The following is a 14,397-nucleotide window of genomic DNA, read 5'->3' on the forward strand; positions in this document are numbered from 1 at the left end:
AGGAACATCGGAGGAAGCGTGCAACATAGCCAGCGGGGCAATCTGGCTCGCCTGATAATACTTAGTTACATTGGGTACCCCAAGACCACCCTGGAGTCTATGACAGCAGTCCCTTTTTAAAAAGAGCGCGGCTGTGCGGGACTCCACAGACACGTCATCAATTCACAGAGTTCTGTGAATTAATCAACTACAAGTACTGACATCCTTGGCGGATGTTGGCTTGAAGTTCTCAAATGGCCATGGAGCTTTTGAGCGCTCTGATTCAGTTCATTCTTCCCGTTAGTGCGAAACTACCTGCCTGTATGATGTACAGGCAGAAAAATTACACTGACCAGTATGCAGGAGTGACCTGCTGCTAAGAAAAAAAAAAAAAAAAGTGCATTTATTGTTTTTGAAGGTGAACTAAAAACTTTAACTGAGCAGGCACCAGAACTTGATTTGGCTGCTCAGCAAGCGCTTGTACTGAGCACCCAAGTACATCCATATCCGAGGGTAACCTGAAGGCATAAAGCTTCCCTCCCTGTGACAGCAGGTGGGAAAGCCTTCTCCCCACACCCGTGTCACAATTTCAAAACAGCACGGCATTCCAGGCCTCAGCCCGCACAGCCACGTCATTCGGTCACAGAGTTATATGAATGAATTAACTACAGCTGACAGCTTGTAGTTCACAATGAACTGCAAGGGTGCTGGTAAATGCTCTTGTAGCCCATTGCTCTTCTTGTGACTTCAATAACTGCCTGCCTGTATCAGAAGTAGGGGCATACAGCTATACTGACAGTCTTTAAGAGACTAGCTTTGCACCTACGATCTAATTCCATGAAAAAAAAATACTTTTTTTTGTAACTACAAAAATATATGCCTTTATAATTTTTTTTTCGTCTTTAACCTCTTCACACCGACCGAACACAAAAACAAAAAAAAAAAAAGGCCTCTCGGAGGCTGGGCCTTGACGCCAAGCGGCCGTATATTTGCACACCATCTGTAAACAAACATGCTCAGAGTGTGCGCTCTGCGTGCTCTCAGCACGTGTTGGCATCCCATGGAAAAGTCCCAATCTCTCCTTGCGATAGGGACCATTCCGATCATGTGACTGCCGTGACAACCAATCACGGCGGTCACATGACCCTAAACCCTGCCCCACCTTTCAACGTCAGAAACCCTTAAAGGGCTGGGAGGCACCAGCGTGAAAGTATTAAAGTAAACTTACCCTTCATTTGGATCTGTCTAAATTGGCCTCAGTACCTAAGATTCTGATTGTGCCTTAGATTCACTGATGTGAATGTATGATATATGTAAGGCACCATGTAATTGGTCTGTGCTATTTAATCACCTGTAATAATACAGCAACAACAGTTGTTAAAAAATCCAGTAAAATTATTCTATTTCATGGTGTTACAGGAGTATAGAACCATAAAGTGTATGTCTTTGTAGACTACACATTATGGTTCTAGAATGTGTATGTCTTTGTAGACTACACTTTGGGATCCCTTGGGGTTTAGTAATAAAAGGCATCATCACCCAAAAGAAGTTACAGTAGTAGAAGCTTTGTTAGGACTGAATACACCCTTTATTGTAACCGATAGCGGACTATTCTGGGACATGTCATTGAAATACCAAGCTATGACTAGAACATGACAACACAGACTACCATGGGTACCACACCAATACATTAGCCTCATTACTCCTTTACTGACCTACCCATAAATGATTTCTCCAATTATTAAATAACAGTTGCTCCATCACATATGGCGCTATCAGTTCTAAATGTACTCCTAACCAAGTACAGCAAACGTTGAGGAGGAAACACACACAGGAACACTGCTACTCAATCACCAGCGGTATTACCTGGGAATACAACTGGGACTGGATCCGTCTATCTCCCAGGTGGCAAACAAGTTCATGGGTACCGGCCTGTTCAGTGCACCGGGGAAACTCAGCCTTCCCTTATCTGCCATGGCGTCCGACGTCTTCTGCCGATGAGCAGAAGGGATATTCGTCTGCCGATGAGCGGAGGAAACAGATAGGAACCTCTGATCACATTTCTCCCCAATCTGCTACTCCTTGCCCTCCATCTGCGCGTTCGCGCCGATCCAGTGAACGCGCTACGGCGATTCTGCAGCTTTGGCTTTGAATAACAAATGCTTTATTAGCAAACCCCTTTCACTCCTCACAGCGTACTGATCACACGATAAACCCCCCTCCAACGCATCACGAGAGCGCGTTCCTGACTCCAATTTTGGCTGCCCGTTCCCCAGCTGGATGACCTATCAGCGAGCTGCTGGTTGTTTCGCCGTTATTATTATCCGATAGAGCAGAGCTAGGAGAAACACCCGGACGGATGTGACGTCAGGAGTGAGAGCCGGAGACTTTGTTAGCTGCATTGTGGAGTTAATGATTTATGAGAATCGATAGTATAAGCTATAGATTGGGTTGTTACATCTTAAAGAGTCAGACCTTCGTGTCACAAAACCACCTAACATCGAGAGCATTATGCTCAGATTAAAAACAAACTTGATGTATGACGTGACATATGCATGCTTACCATACAATACAGAGTATACCCTGTGTGTTTGTATTAGCTTTCTCTATCATCTGTTATTCTACTTTACGAGCTTGAGCACTGTATTATCTAATATTTACTTTAATTCTATTAATAGAATCAAGGATATTCAATAAAAAATATAAACTAAATCTGTAAGGCCTAGTTTGCACTGGGTTTGAAAGCAGGCGTTTGAAGGACGTTTTTTAATGCTCTTTAAACGCCTATGTAAATGATACTATGGGCAGCAAAAAGTGCTGTTCACATTGTTCAAACATGAAGAGTTAGCATCGTGTTGTTTCAAAACTTCATGTCGGGTCAGGAGGAGTTTGAAGCCTTTCAACGCCTCCTATTCAAGTCTATGGTGCCGCTCCTCAAACGCCTTGGCATTTGCAGTGTGCTTGCAGAGCATCAGTTTATTTAGTTTGTGGTGTGGTTTTAACGCTTGTCAAATACTTCCAAACTGCACATAGGGCATTTGGGGAGCATTTTAACGTTTGTAAAAAGCCATTCTAAAGCTCATTAATGCTTGTCTTACATGCATAATCATGCATAACATGCTCAGTAGTTTCAACATGCTCAAGTGTGAATAAACCCTTACGCTGGCAAGAATGCAATCATAGTGTTGGACCTGTCCAGATATTCAGGCATATTGGAATCAGATACAATTACTGCATGCAACAAATCAAAAGTTGTTTTATAATTTCTGATTTCACTTTACCAAACAATCCATTGTCCGTTACAAAAAAGCTCTAATTCAAACCTGAGCATTTTGTAGTGTTCTCCCTATGCCTGAATGAGCTCTGTAACTGTGCATGTTCACTTTTTCAGTGCTCAGTCATTGGTATGCCCCAGTGGTATAACTATAGGGGTCGCAACTGTGACCCCCAGATGGCCCGCGTGGCTCCTTTGTCATATTTGTTTCTACTGTGCTGACCTAGCTGAGCTCTCTTAGGCAGTGCAGTAGCAGCCACACAGAGTTGGTCTTTTAGCTGTAGCTGACAGTGACATGAGCAGCTGAATCTGAAAGATCTTTCCTGTGTGATCATTACTGTACTGTCTAGGCGAGGGCTCTGAAATTCTGAACACATACCTCACCCATCGATTGCTAGGACTGACGGGGGGTGCCCTACACTCAAAGAAGTACATGAGCTTTTTTTAGAGTAATCTGGTGTTTTTGGATCAATATACTACAAAGGGTGCACCTGTTAAAACGTGATACACATGTTTTCATGTTTAAAAGCCTGACAAATTCCTACTCTCCCTGTAGTAATCTTCTGATGCAGTGGGGGTTAATAGAACTAAGCGGCTGTCACAGACTTTTATCAAGATTTCCCAACTGTGCCTGCCAGTTCTGCTCTTTATAGAAGTCGTACTACAGCTTCTATGTATGGAAAGCAATCTACGAATGGAGAATAGACATATGATTGACAGGTCTGCCCCCTCCATTTATATATAGCAGAAAGTGTGACGAACACAATGCCGGACCCTTGCCCTTCTCACCAACTCCTGAATGGACCAGCCGATCTCACGCTGTGCTGTCACTTGCGTAACAATGCCACTCTCAGCTGCACCCTGCACAAAGATTTTCCAGCACATGGGACCACAATCTATGTGCCAGTAAGCTGAGACTGAGTGTCACTGGGTTAATTAATTAAGCAATTAACCCTTTAAACTGCCACCACTGCCTTTTTACAGAGAAGGAGGAAACTCACAATCTTAGAAATAACACTATGATTTTAGCATAAAAGTCTGCAACACACACTGTCACCACAGACAGGTTTATTCAGAGGATTATTATCAGTAGCACTCTTCAAAAGACAGGGATTCTTTAGTTTGCATTGAAAGCCTTAGAGATAATTTTAACACTTTTCAAAATAGGGTTTATTAATGAAAAGGTCAAATGGTGTAATTAAAATATTTACAGAAAAGGATGTTATAAAGACTTAAAAAGAACAATAACGCCACAGAGATAAAAGGAGGTGAAACTGGAGAATACTTGCAAAGTCCTGGTTTTAGCAGTGTCCAATTGCCCAAGCAAAAATGTTGCCATAACTGCCTTGGGTGTTCCTTTATTGATGTTAAAACAAGAGCTTCCTTACCAGGTCCTGTCAGTCCCTCTTCTGTGATATCAAAGGGGTGTGGACAGAGAACAACAGACCAATCATCCGAGTTTAGGGAATGGGTGCTAGGATGTCACCACGTTTATAACCAAGACCCAGTTACAGTTTCATACTAATATGAAATATCAGTTCTCCTGCTCCTCGACCTCTCCGCGGCCTTCGACACAGTCAACCACCCCCTCCTCCTTACTAAACTGCACTCCTTTGGCGTCAGGGATGCTGCTCTCTCCTGGTTCTCCTACCTATCCCAACGCTCCTTCAGCATCACCTACAACGCTGCCACCTCCCCCTCTGTCCCCCTCTCTGTTGGAGTCCCCCAAGGCTCTGTCCTCGGGCCCCTCCTTTTCTCCATCTACACCTCCTCCCTTGGCAAACTGATACACTCCCACGGCTTCAACTATCACCTCTATGCCGATGACACACAAATTTACCTCTCCACCCCTCACCTCACACCCTCACTCTCCGCCAGCATCGCCCACCTCCTGAACGACATATCAGACTGGATGTCGCTCCATTTGCTCAAGTTAAACCTGTCCAAAACCGAGCTCCTAGTTTTCCCCCCAGCCTGCGCCCCCCCCATCCTCTCCATCATAACTAGCAACGCCACCATCAATCCCACCCCACACGCCAAAGTCCTGGGTGTCACCCTGGACTCAAACGTTTCCTTCCAACCTCATGTCCAATCACTATCAAAGTCATGCAGGCTCCACCTCCTCAACATCTCCAAGATACGCATGTTCCTCACCCCAGACACTACTAAACAACTCGTACACTCTCTCATTATCTCACGCCTGGACTACTGCAACTCCCTTCTCACTGGCCTTCCCAAACAAATGCTATCCCCACTCCAGTCTATCCTGAACTCAGCGGCTAGACTCATCCACCTCACCAACCGCTCCACATCTGCCACCCCCCTCTGCCAATCCCTTCACTGGCTCCTGATTGCCCAACGCATTAAATTCAAATTACTAACTCTGACATACAAAGCCATTCACAATGCTGCCCCTAACTGACCTGATACCCAAATACTACCCGTGCCCTTCGCTCCTCACAGGACCTCCTACTCTCCAGCTCCCTGGTCTCCTCTTCCCACGCCCGACTGCTTCTCCAGGACTTTCACCATCCTCTGGAACTCCCTACCCCAATCCATTAGACTGTCACCTACCCTCCTCACCTTCAGGCACACCCTAAAAACCCATCTCTTCAGGGAAGCCTACCCCACCCTCACCTAACAACCGATCTCCTCCACTCCTTCTACCACTCCATCCCCCACAGCCACTTCCTCCTGTACCACCATCCCCTCCCTCCTAGATTGTAAGCTCGAAAGAGCAGGGCCCTCGAACTCCTCATGTATTGTATTGTACTGTACTGTCTCATGTTCTGTCCCCCTCGCTAATGTACAGCGCTGAGCACACCCTTCGGCGCTATATAAATACTGTATAATAATATTAATAACTTCCATTATGTGCAGGTTGTAGTTTAGAAACTGGCAGATTAATATTCAGAATTATATTTCGAACCCAGGGATACCAAACACAGCGTACCTTTGTCACCCATGAGGTAGGAGATGTATGTATGTCATGTATGACCTTGATTTATTTGGTATGATATTCCCCTGTACTATTCAATAAAAATTGATATAATGGCAGTTTGGATGTGAACTAAAATATGGACATTTGCAAAGCTAGCCAACTTCAACTGGGGCTGGGTAAATACACAAGTTTGTTAACATTTGACTAGTAAGACCCCAGCCCCCACACCTGGACGGTGTGGTTACTGAAAGAGAGAGAGTGGACATTCTGACTAAGACCCCCTGCAGGGGTTTACTGCCCAGATCTGTGACAATGACAGTTTATTTGGGCAGCACAGTGGCTAAATGGTTAGCACTTCCACCAGGCAGTACTAGGGTCGTTGGTTTGAATCCCAGCCACGGCACCTTGTTCTCCCTGTGCCTGCGTGGGTTTTCTCGGGTACTTCGGTTTCCTCCCACACTCCAAAGACATGCTGGTAGGTTAATTGGCTCCTGTCTAAATTGGCCCTAGTATGTGTATGTATGAATGTAAGTTAGGGACTTTAGATTGTACGCCCCTTGAGGGTTAGGGAATGATGCGAATGTACAATATATATGTAAAGCGCTGCGTAAATTGACAGCGCTATATAAGTACCTGAAATAAATAAAATACTTCCTGGGCTGGAAGACAATGTGGACATCTGAACAGGAATACAATTATAAGCCTGGGACAGGGAGGAGCTTTATGACCTGTTGTTCAAGATATCACTGACTGCAATTACCAACCCCCAGCTGGGGGTGTGGGTCTCAAGTCTGGACAAAAAGGGCCCTGGCATGAGAGAATAGAAGAGAATGTGCAAGGATGTGTGTATAGGAGTATATAGATATCTTTCCTTTCCCCAGTCCTTGTCAGGGATCCCGGTCTTTGCCGCGGCGCGCAAATCTGCGCATGCGTGGATCGCCCAGGTACATCAGCGGACGGGCAGTAGGACCTGGTCGTCCGCAGCGGCAATTGCGGCCGCGCATGCGCACTCGCGCACACGGGCGTGCGCCTGGCACCAATGAAGGTGCAGGGCGCGCTATTTAAACCGGCCAGACAATGTCCTCATTGCTGCAAGGTCTTGTTCCTGTTCCTGTGTTCCTGTCAAGTACGTTTCCTTGTTTCCAAACTCCGCCTGTCCTGATTTATGCTGACCCTCTCCTGCTCTGACCCCCGGCTCGTTCCTGACCATTCCTCTGCCTGTAGTTAGTGCTGTTTTGGACCCTCTGTTACTGAACCCGGCGTGTGATCTGACTACTCTTTGCCTGCTGCTTGGTACCGCACCTGTCCCCACTGTTACCGACCCGGCTAGTTACCGACTGTTACCGACCCACGCTCACTCCTAGCAGTCATCCATCCATCCCGCTCAGACCTGGACCCGTCAGCCCCTTCACAGCAGGCTCATCCTGGGCACATACCCTCAGCGGGACCCCTCTACCATAGCCGGGTGCGCCCAGGGGCGCGACCTGGTTCCAGTCTTGCACCAAGTCCATCCCCACCATCAGAGGCTCTGGTGAAAAGGCAGACTGGGACTTAGACTCCGCGTCCTGGGAAATACCGTGCTGTGGACCACTAGAGATCCCGTTGGGCGGAGCCTGACAGTCCTTCTCCCTACCCATTGTATATTACCCTGATTCCTAATTTGTGAATATTATGTAGTTTTATCCCTGTTTGTAAGTAAATCTAACCCTTGTTGTAAGAATTAGTTATCCTTCTTGGAATCAAGACACCCCAAGCAGAGCACATTTTACATTTGGCACCCCAGTTGGGACGTGGAAATCCTAAAACCCAAATAGAACCTAAACGACAGAAGAGCTTAGATTCAAGGACAAACAGGGCTTTTATTTACTTCCCATTGTAAAGTCATCTGAAACATTACAGAACTGGAAGGGCTGTGAGTGTGGTGAGTCTTTTCTATGGCTATGCAAAAGTTGTAAGTGTTTGGTGTGATTTCAGGTAAAAGTGCTAATGAATGAAGGATATTGAATGCTAGAAGAGTGCTTTAATTTTTCTTTGTTTATAGTCTGATTTGTGTGAGTTGTTGCTCTTGCAAAGGCATTTGAGTTTGGTTTATTACTCAGTGCCATAGTGCTAATAGAGCTGGACCTTGTGTGGATTGTATAGTTGTGAAACGGAACCTGTGCATATGTATGTTAAAAAATATGCCTCTTTCAGTTATCATTCATGTGCAGATAAACCTCTTAAAAGTCAGTGTAATGAACTATTGTCTCAATGTCACCAACATAATAGCAGATTATTGGGTAAACAGCTAACAAAGAAAGTGAAGGAGAGATTAGCAAATTAAATTGCAATATTGCTCAGAATTAAATTTACTGTATATCTGAGCAGAAGGAGGAGCAGAAAGGAATCGTCTCAGAGAGGACATAGAGAAAATTAGTGAAAACCTAAAGGTTGCAACAGCCTGCAATATTGAAATGATGCATTGCGGGCTACAGCAGGCAATTTGTCAAAAAGAGATGGTGAGCTACAAGAACAGCAAACTTTTAGAGTCCTTGCAAATAAAGTTGTCTGAGATGGAAGAGTTGATTAGGTCTTTAGAAAGGAAATTAGCAGAGGCATACTCCCAGCTTCTTAGTAAAGAGCAATGTATATTATCACTCAATGAGCACAAAAGAGCATGTTAATTGGCTAATATTTGCACAGTCAATGAGGGAAAGTCATCAGTGAAGTACAGTCAGCTACTTCACCTATAGCTTTAAATCAGACTAACAGTTTGATTACAATCCAAAATAGACTTACTTTGCGCCAGCTTCTTGGTGAATTTAGTACTATGGAGTCAGCAGTGAGTCTGTGTCAAACACCGCCTGGCGGTACCTCTAGCGATCCACAGGACAGGACTCCCCAGGGCGCGGGGTTTAAGTCCCAGTGTGCTTGTTCACCAGGCCCCCCTGATGGTGGGGATGGACTTGGAGCAGACAGTGACCAGGTCGCGGCCCCTGAGTACACCCGCCTGTGGTGGAGGGATCCGCCAGAGGTATATACTGGTAGAGAGCCTGACGTGAAGAGGCGGATAGGCCTGAGCAGCAGTGACCGGCTCCGTACAGGATGGATGGATGGCAGGGTAGTGTAGCGTAGTCAGACAGGCCGGGTCGGTAACAGTGGGGACAGCACGGTACAAAGCAGCAGACAAAGAGTAGTCAGGTCACACGCCGGGTTCAGTAACAGGAGGTCAGATAAATAGGGATATCCAGGAGAGTAGTCAAACGAGCCAGGGGTCAGAGCAGGAGATAGTCAGCAAAGGTCAGGATCAAGCAGGGTCGGCAACAAATCAATCAGCAGGAACACACGAGCAGGAAAAGGGTAATAAGACCATACGGCAACTAGTGTCTGTGCAGGGCTGGTTTAAATAGTGCGCCCTGCACTGTCATTGGTGCCAGGCGTGCGTCCGCGAGTGCGCATGCGCGGCCGCCGCCCAGCTGCCTAGGTCCTAGCGCCTGCCGATTAGAGCGCATTGTCATTCTGCGTATACGCAGACCCATGCGCCACCGCAACTGCTGACAGTCTGTCCAATATATTTGAGGCTTTAGTGGCTAGATACTGTTTGAATAATGAGGACGCATGCTCTCTTCTAAAATCATGGTTACCAGGACATCTGGCAAGCCAGTTATCTGCACAGGTTAATGGTAACTTAACAGATGCAGATGAGTGGAGGAAAGAGTTGCAGCATATTTTGGACAGTCGTGACAGTGGTATGAGTGATTTACAACAAATGAGATTTAGGAGAGGAGATGACCCAATACTTTTCTGCGGTGAGTATCATGCATTGTGCAAGAAAGTGTGTAACTGTCCTGATTTTTTAGGGGATGATGCAAGTTTCATATACTCAATGGCCAATAAGTGTTAGGTAAAGAATCCAGTGATAGGAGGTACAGATCAAAGGCAGATGAATCAGGAATAAACAGAGGTATGGGAAAGCAGAAAAAATTGAGGTGTTTTAGGTGCGGGAACACAGGACATACAGTTGTGACCAAAATTATTCAACCCCCAATGCTGTAAAGGGGTTTAGGGACTATAGTGTACATTTGGAATTGTATTCAGAATCAAATCCTACAAGGACGTTGTAACTACCCAAATGCAACTAAAATGACATCAATTGTTTATGTAATACAGTAGTAAATGGTTCTTATGTGGTTTCTTCATTGCCACAATTATTCAACCCCTTAAAGACTACCACTCTGAAGAACAGAGGTTCATACAGGTGCTTTCCATCAGGTATTGAAAACACCTGTGGATGTCACCGAGCAGCAATCAAGCATAATAAGCACCAATTAGGCAGCTTTAAAATGACTGTGATACTCAGCTCCTTCTAGACATTTACTGGTGTGGTTACAAACATGGTGAAGGCAAGAGAATGGTCCAGGAAGACAAGAGAAGAGGTGATTTCTCTTCACAGGAAGGGCAATGGCTATAAGAAGATTGCAAAGATGTTAAACATACCAAGAGACACCTTAGGAAGCATCATTCGCAAATTCAAGGCAAAGGGCACTGTTGAAACGCTACCTGGTCGTGGCAGAAAGAAGATGCTGACTTCGACTGCTGTGCGCTACCTGAAGCGTAGAGTGGAGAGAAGTCCCCGTGTGACTGCTGAGGAACTGAGAAAAGATTTGTCAGATGTGGGTACAGAAGTTTCAGCCCAGACAATAAGACGCACACTGCGTAATGAAGGCCTCCGTGCCAGAACTCCCAGGCGTACCCCCTTGCTGTCTCCAAAGAATAAGAAGAGTCGACTGCAGTATGCCAAAAGCCATGTGGACAAACCACAAAAGTTGTGGGATAGTGTTCTGTGGACTGATGAAACAAAATTAGAACTGTTTGGGCCCATGGATCAACGCTATGTTTGGAGGAGGAAGAACAAGGCCTATGATGAAAAGAACACCTTGCCTACTGTGAAGCATGGTGGAGGGTCAATCATGCTTTGGGGCTGTTTTGCTTCTGCAGGTACAGGGAAGCTTCAGCGTGTGCAAGGTACCATGAATTCTCTTCAGTACCAGGAGATATTGGATGGAAACGTGATGCAGTCCGTCACACACCTGAGGCTTGGGAGACGTTGGACCTTTCAACAGGACAATGATCCCAAGCATACCTCCAAGTCCACTAGAGCATGGTTGCAGAGGAAAGGCTGGAACATTTTGGAGTGGCCATCGCAGTCACCAGACTTAAATCCGATTGAGAACCTCTGGTGGGACTTAAAGAAAGCAGTTGCAGTGCGCAAGCCTAAGAATGTGACTGAACTGGAGGCCTTTGCCCATGAAGAATGGGCGAAGATACCCGTAGATCGCTGCAAGACACTTGTGTCAAGCTATGCTTCACGTTTAAAAGCTGTTATAACTGTAAAAGGATGCTGTACTAAGTACTAAGATTGAATGTCACTTGGGGGTTGAATAAAACTGATAATGCTGTGAGCACAGAAAAGACATTTGTGGTTATTTCATTATAACTGTTATGTTATATTTGTCTGACCTACAAGTGCCTCTTTAATGTAAATGTAAGCAAGATGACTGAATGATCAAAAGCAATGTCAAACTGGCCAAAACACTCAATTTCAGTGGGGGTTGAATAATTTTGGTCACAACTGTATAAGTAGCTTTTGTAGAACGCCTAACATTGCTTGCCTTGTGCAAGAAAATATAGAAATACAGATTTCTGAGATGGAAACCCCCACCCAGAACAATAATAGCAGGGTCCAGGGCACTGCAGAAAAAGATAACAGCCAGGGGAGATCACACTGTTCTGAAACAGAGATAAGGCCCCATGTACACGAGACACTTCTGAATGATGGAAACTGACTGCTGGAAAACATAGGTTAAAAAATGTCTGTTTAGCCGCGTTTGCATAACGCGTTTATGTGCATTTGCATTTAGAAGCGTTTTTAAAGATAAGCACAGGAGAACCTCCCAAATACCCAGAATGACTGAAAAGTGGTAAATTATTAACTATTTTAGACTGTTTCAGAGAAATACAGAGAGTAGAAGCAGAGACAGCAGTATACGTTGAAATTAGCTTACAGATGAGTTGCTCATTAACATTTCTTTTGTTTCCAAGGGTGGAAAAGGTGTCTGGTGGAGTGAGTCATTAAGGCCATCTGGCAGAGGGTCTTCATGAGGAATTTGAGGTGTGAATGGTCATTAACATATCTTTTGTTTCCAAGGGTGGGAGAGATCTGAGGTGTGAATTGGTCATTACAATGTGTGAAGAGCTTGGTAGGAACATCTTGTTTTCTTTCAACTCTTTTTTCTTAAGGTTTTTCAAGTCAATAACAGTAAGAGAAAGTAGTCCGCTGTAACAGTAGCCATAGGAACATCACACATTGTCCAAATTATGCAGAGTACATTCAGCAGTTACAGAACGTTATCTGATATATAAACCAGAACATAGCAGTACACACTTCATTATTCAAGCTGGTACATGTGATACATATGGGACAAAATTTTATCCATTGCAAATACAGTCAAAGAGAATACAGCAATGAAAAAAAAGGAAAAACAATAAAAGAAGGGGAAAAGGAATAAAAAGAGGAAAAAATCAAAAGAAAAATAAAGAGGTTCAACGTATCCAACAGAATTCAACAAGAAGACTCCAACATCCATGCCATATGGACCCTTATTCTTATAGATCAGAGATTTTGAATAAAGTGTTCCAACATTGCCATTTAACTTCAAATACCCGTATAATGTGATTTGAAAGTGTGTAGGCCCTCTTATACAGATAATGGGAGCGTACTCTGTTAATCACCTCCAGAATAGGAAGGGATGTAGAAGACTTCTACGCTTTAGCAATAGTTTGCCGAGCAGCTATTAGAATGTGGGCAATAATTGTTCAAAATTGAACAGAAAATAAATTCAGTGTAATATTTAGTAATGCTAGATGAGGGTTGGGATTTGTCTGTACTCCTGACAACCAAGAGATTAAAGCAAAAACATCACTCCAAAATTCCTGTATATTTGCACATTCCCACAAAATGTGCAGTAAGCTTCCAACCTCACCACAAGCCCTCCCAACAGGAGGGTGATGCTTCGGGGTATATTTTTGCAATTTTATTTGGGGTGAGATAGCTGCGATACAGGATCTTAACAGAGCTATCCCATTGGTTAGTACACTTCAAAAGACTGATATTGCAAGACCAAGCTGCTTGCCACTCTTCCTGAGTGAATGTTTTCCCCAGCTCCCTTTCCCATTTCTCAATGCATGCTATCACGGAAGTGTCAGAATCATACTGCAAAAATCTATAGAACCATGTGTAACAATCATGCCCACTGAGATGGACGCGGTTCAACCATTTTGCTCAAAACCCTCCATCTTGTAGATCCTTCTCCCCCTCTTGGATCATCCCTCTCTGAGAGCCACAGTGACATTTGGTCGGTGTGTGTGTTGGAAGTGTCACAGGCAGGCCAGGCCTTTTTTCTGTATATATTTTTATTGCACCCTTTTGACCTTTTGGTAATAAATCCTACTTTCTGAAAGTGTTGAACTGTTTCTACAGCTCTTTATTGCAACTTACGAATTCCTGCCTCTAAAAGAGTGTGTGTTTAACCCTCTGTATAGCCTGTCTGCGATGACAGTGGTATACCGACGATTATCCAATCATCCTAGTGTTATTGCTGATATTGCCGAGTTTCCTCTTTCTCTGTACAAAAAGGAAGTGGTGGTAGTGTGAAGGGTTAATTGCGTAATTAACTTGACCCAGTAACAATTGCACCCAGGCTGCCAGTACATCAATTTGTGGTCCATTAGCTGGAAAATCATTGTGCAGGGTGCAGCTGGGCGTGGGGTTTTTACGCATGTGACATTGCAGTTTTAGATTGGCTAGTCCTTCGGTCACAAGTTTGGTGAGAAGGTCAGGGGTCTGACGCCGCCATCATCACACCATGAAATGCCCTTTTTTATCCCAGCAGGGTTCGCTAATGAATGCCAAATCTTAGCATCCACCTCTACATCCGAGTTAAAATTGGTGCCCCTGTAGGCCCTAATCTGAAGAAATGGGTATATATTGCCCTGCACTTGAGAAGCATGGATGTTGGCAAACTTGAAATAGCCCGCATCTCTTAGGGATTTTACAGTAAGATTGGGAATAAGGTGTTCATAAGTTGTTAACGGTATGTCTAGCTTAACCTTCGCGATAGAAGGGGCAGATTTAGATAATCCTTTTACCCATGCACACATTGAT

General features: G+C 44.6%; 2 protein-coding genes across 7 annotated transcripts in view; one reads left to right on the plus strand and one right to left on the minus strand.

Annotated features, from left to right (window-relative positions):
* Nucleotides 1-2,323, minus strand: part of PACS2 (phosphofurin acidic cluster sorting protein 2) — a 1,098,307-nt gene extending 1,095,984 nt beyond the window's left edge. For 5 of the 6 annotated variants that reach the window (XM_089657830.1, XM_089657827.1, XM_089657828.1 and 2 more), the window contains exon 1: nt 1,846-2,323. In XM_089657830.1, coding sequence (XP_089513956.1) covers nt 1,846-1,955 — 110 coding nt within the window. In that variant the 5' untranslated portion in view covers nt 1,956-2,323. The remainder of the gene's footprint in view (nt 1-1,845) is intronic. The other variant, XM_089657826.1, reaches the window with a different exon arrangement.
* Nucleotides 2,324-8,650: 6,327 nt separating this feature from the next.
* On the plus strand, nt 8,651-10,077 carry LOC149441054 (posterior protein-like). The gene is made up of 2 exons (XM_089657822.1): nt 8,651-8,852; nt 9,707-10,077. Exons 1-2 carry the CDS (start codon nt 8,651-8,653, stop codon nt 10,075-10,077), a joined length of 573 nt encoding a protein of 190 aa, XP_089513948.1.
* Nucleotides 10,078-14,397: the final 4,320 nt, after the last annotated feature.

Source organism: Staurois parvus, unplaced genomic scaffold (genome assembly GCF_062004578.1).
Source record: "Staurois parvus isolate SC_StPar_1 unplaced genomic scaffold, SC_StPar_1.0 ptg001032l, whole genome shotgun sequence".
Taxonomy (NCBI): domain Eukaryota; kingdom Metazoa; phylum Chordata; class Amphibia; order Anura; family Ranidae; genus Staurois; species Staurois parvus.

Bases quoted from the DNA above. Each gene is read 5' to 3' on its own strand.
- LOC149441054 (XM_089657822.1), top strand. From the start codon at position 8,651: ATGCATTGCGGGCTACAGCAGGCAATTTGTCAAAAAGAGATGGTGAGC. The intron at 8,853-9,706 runs GTTAATTGGCTA...GCGTATACGCAG, and splicing joins CAATGAGCACAAAAGAGCAT to ACCCATGCGCCACCGCAACT.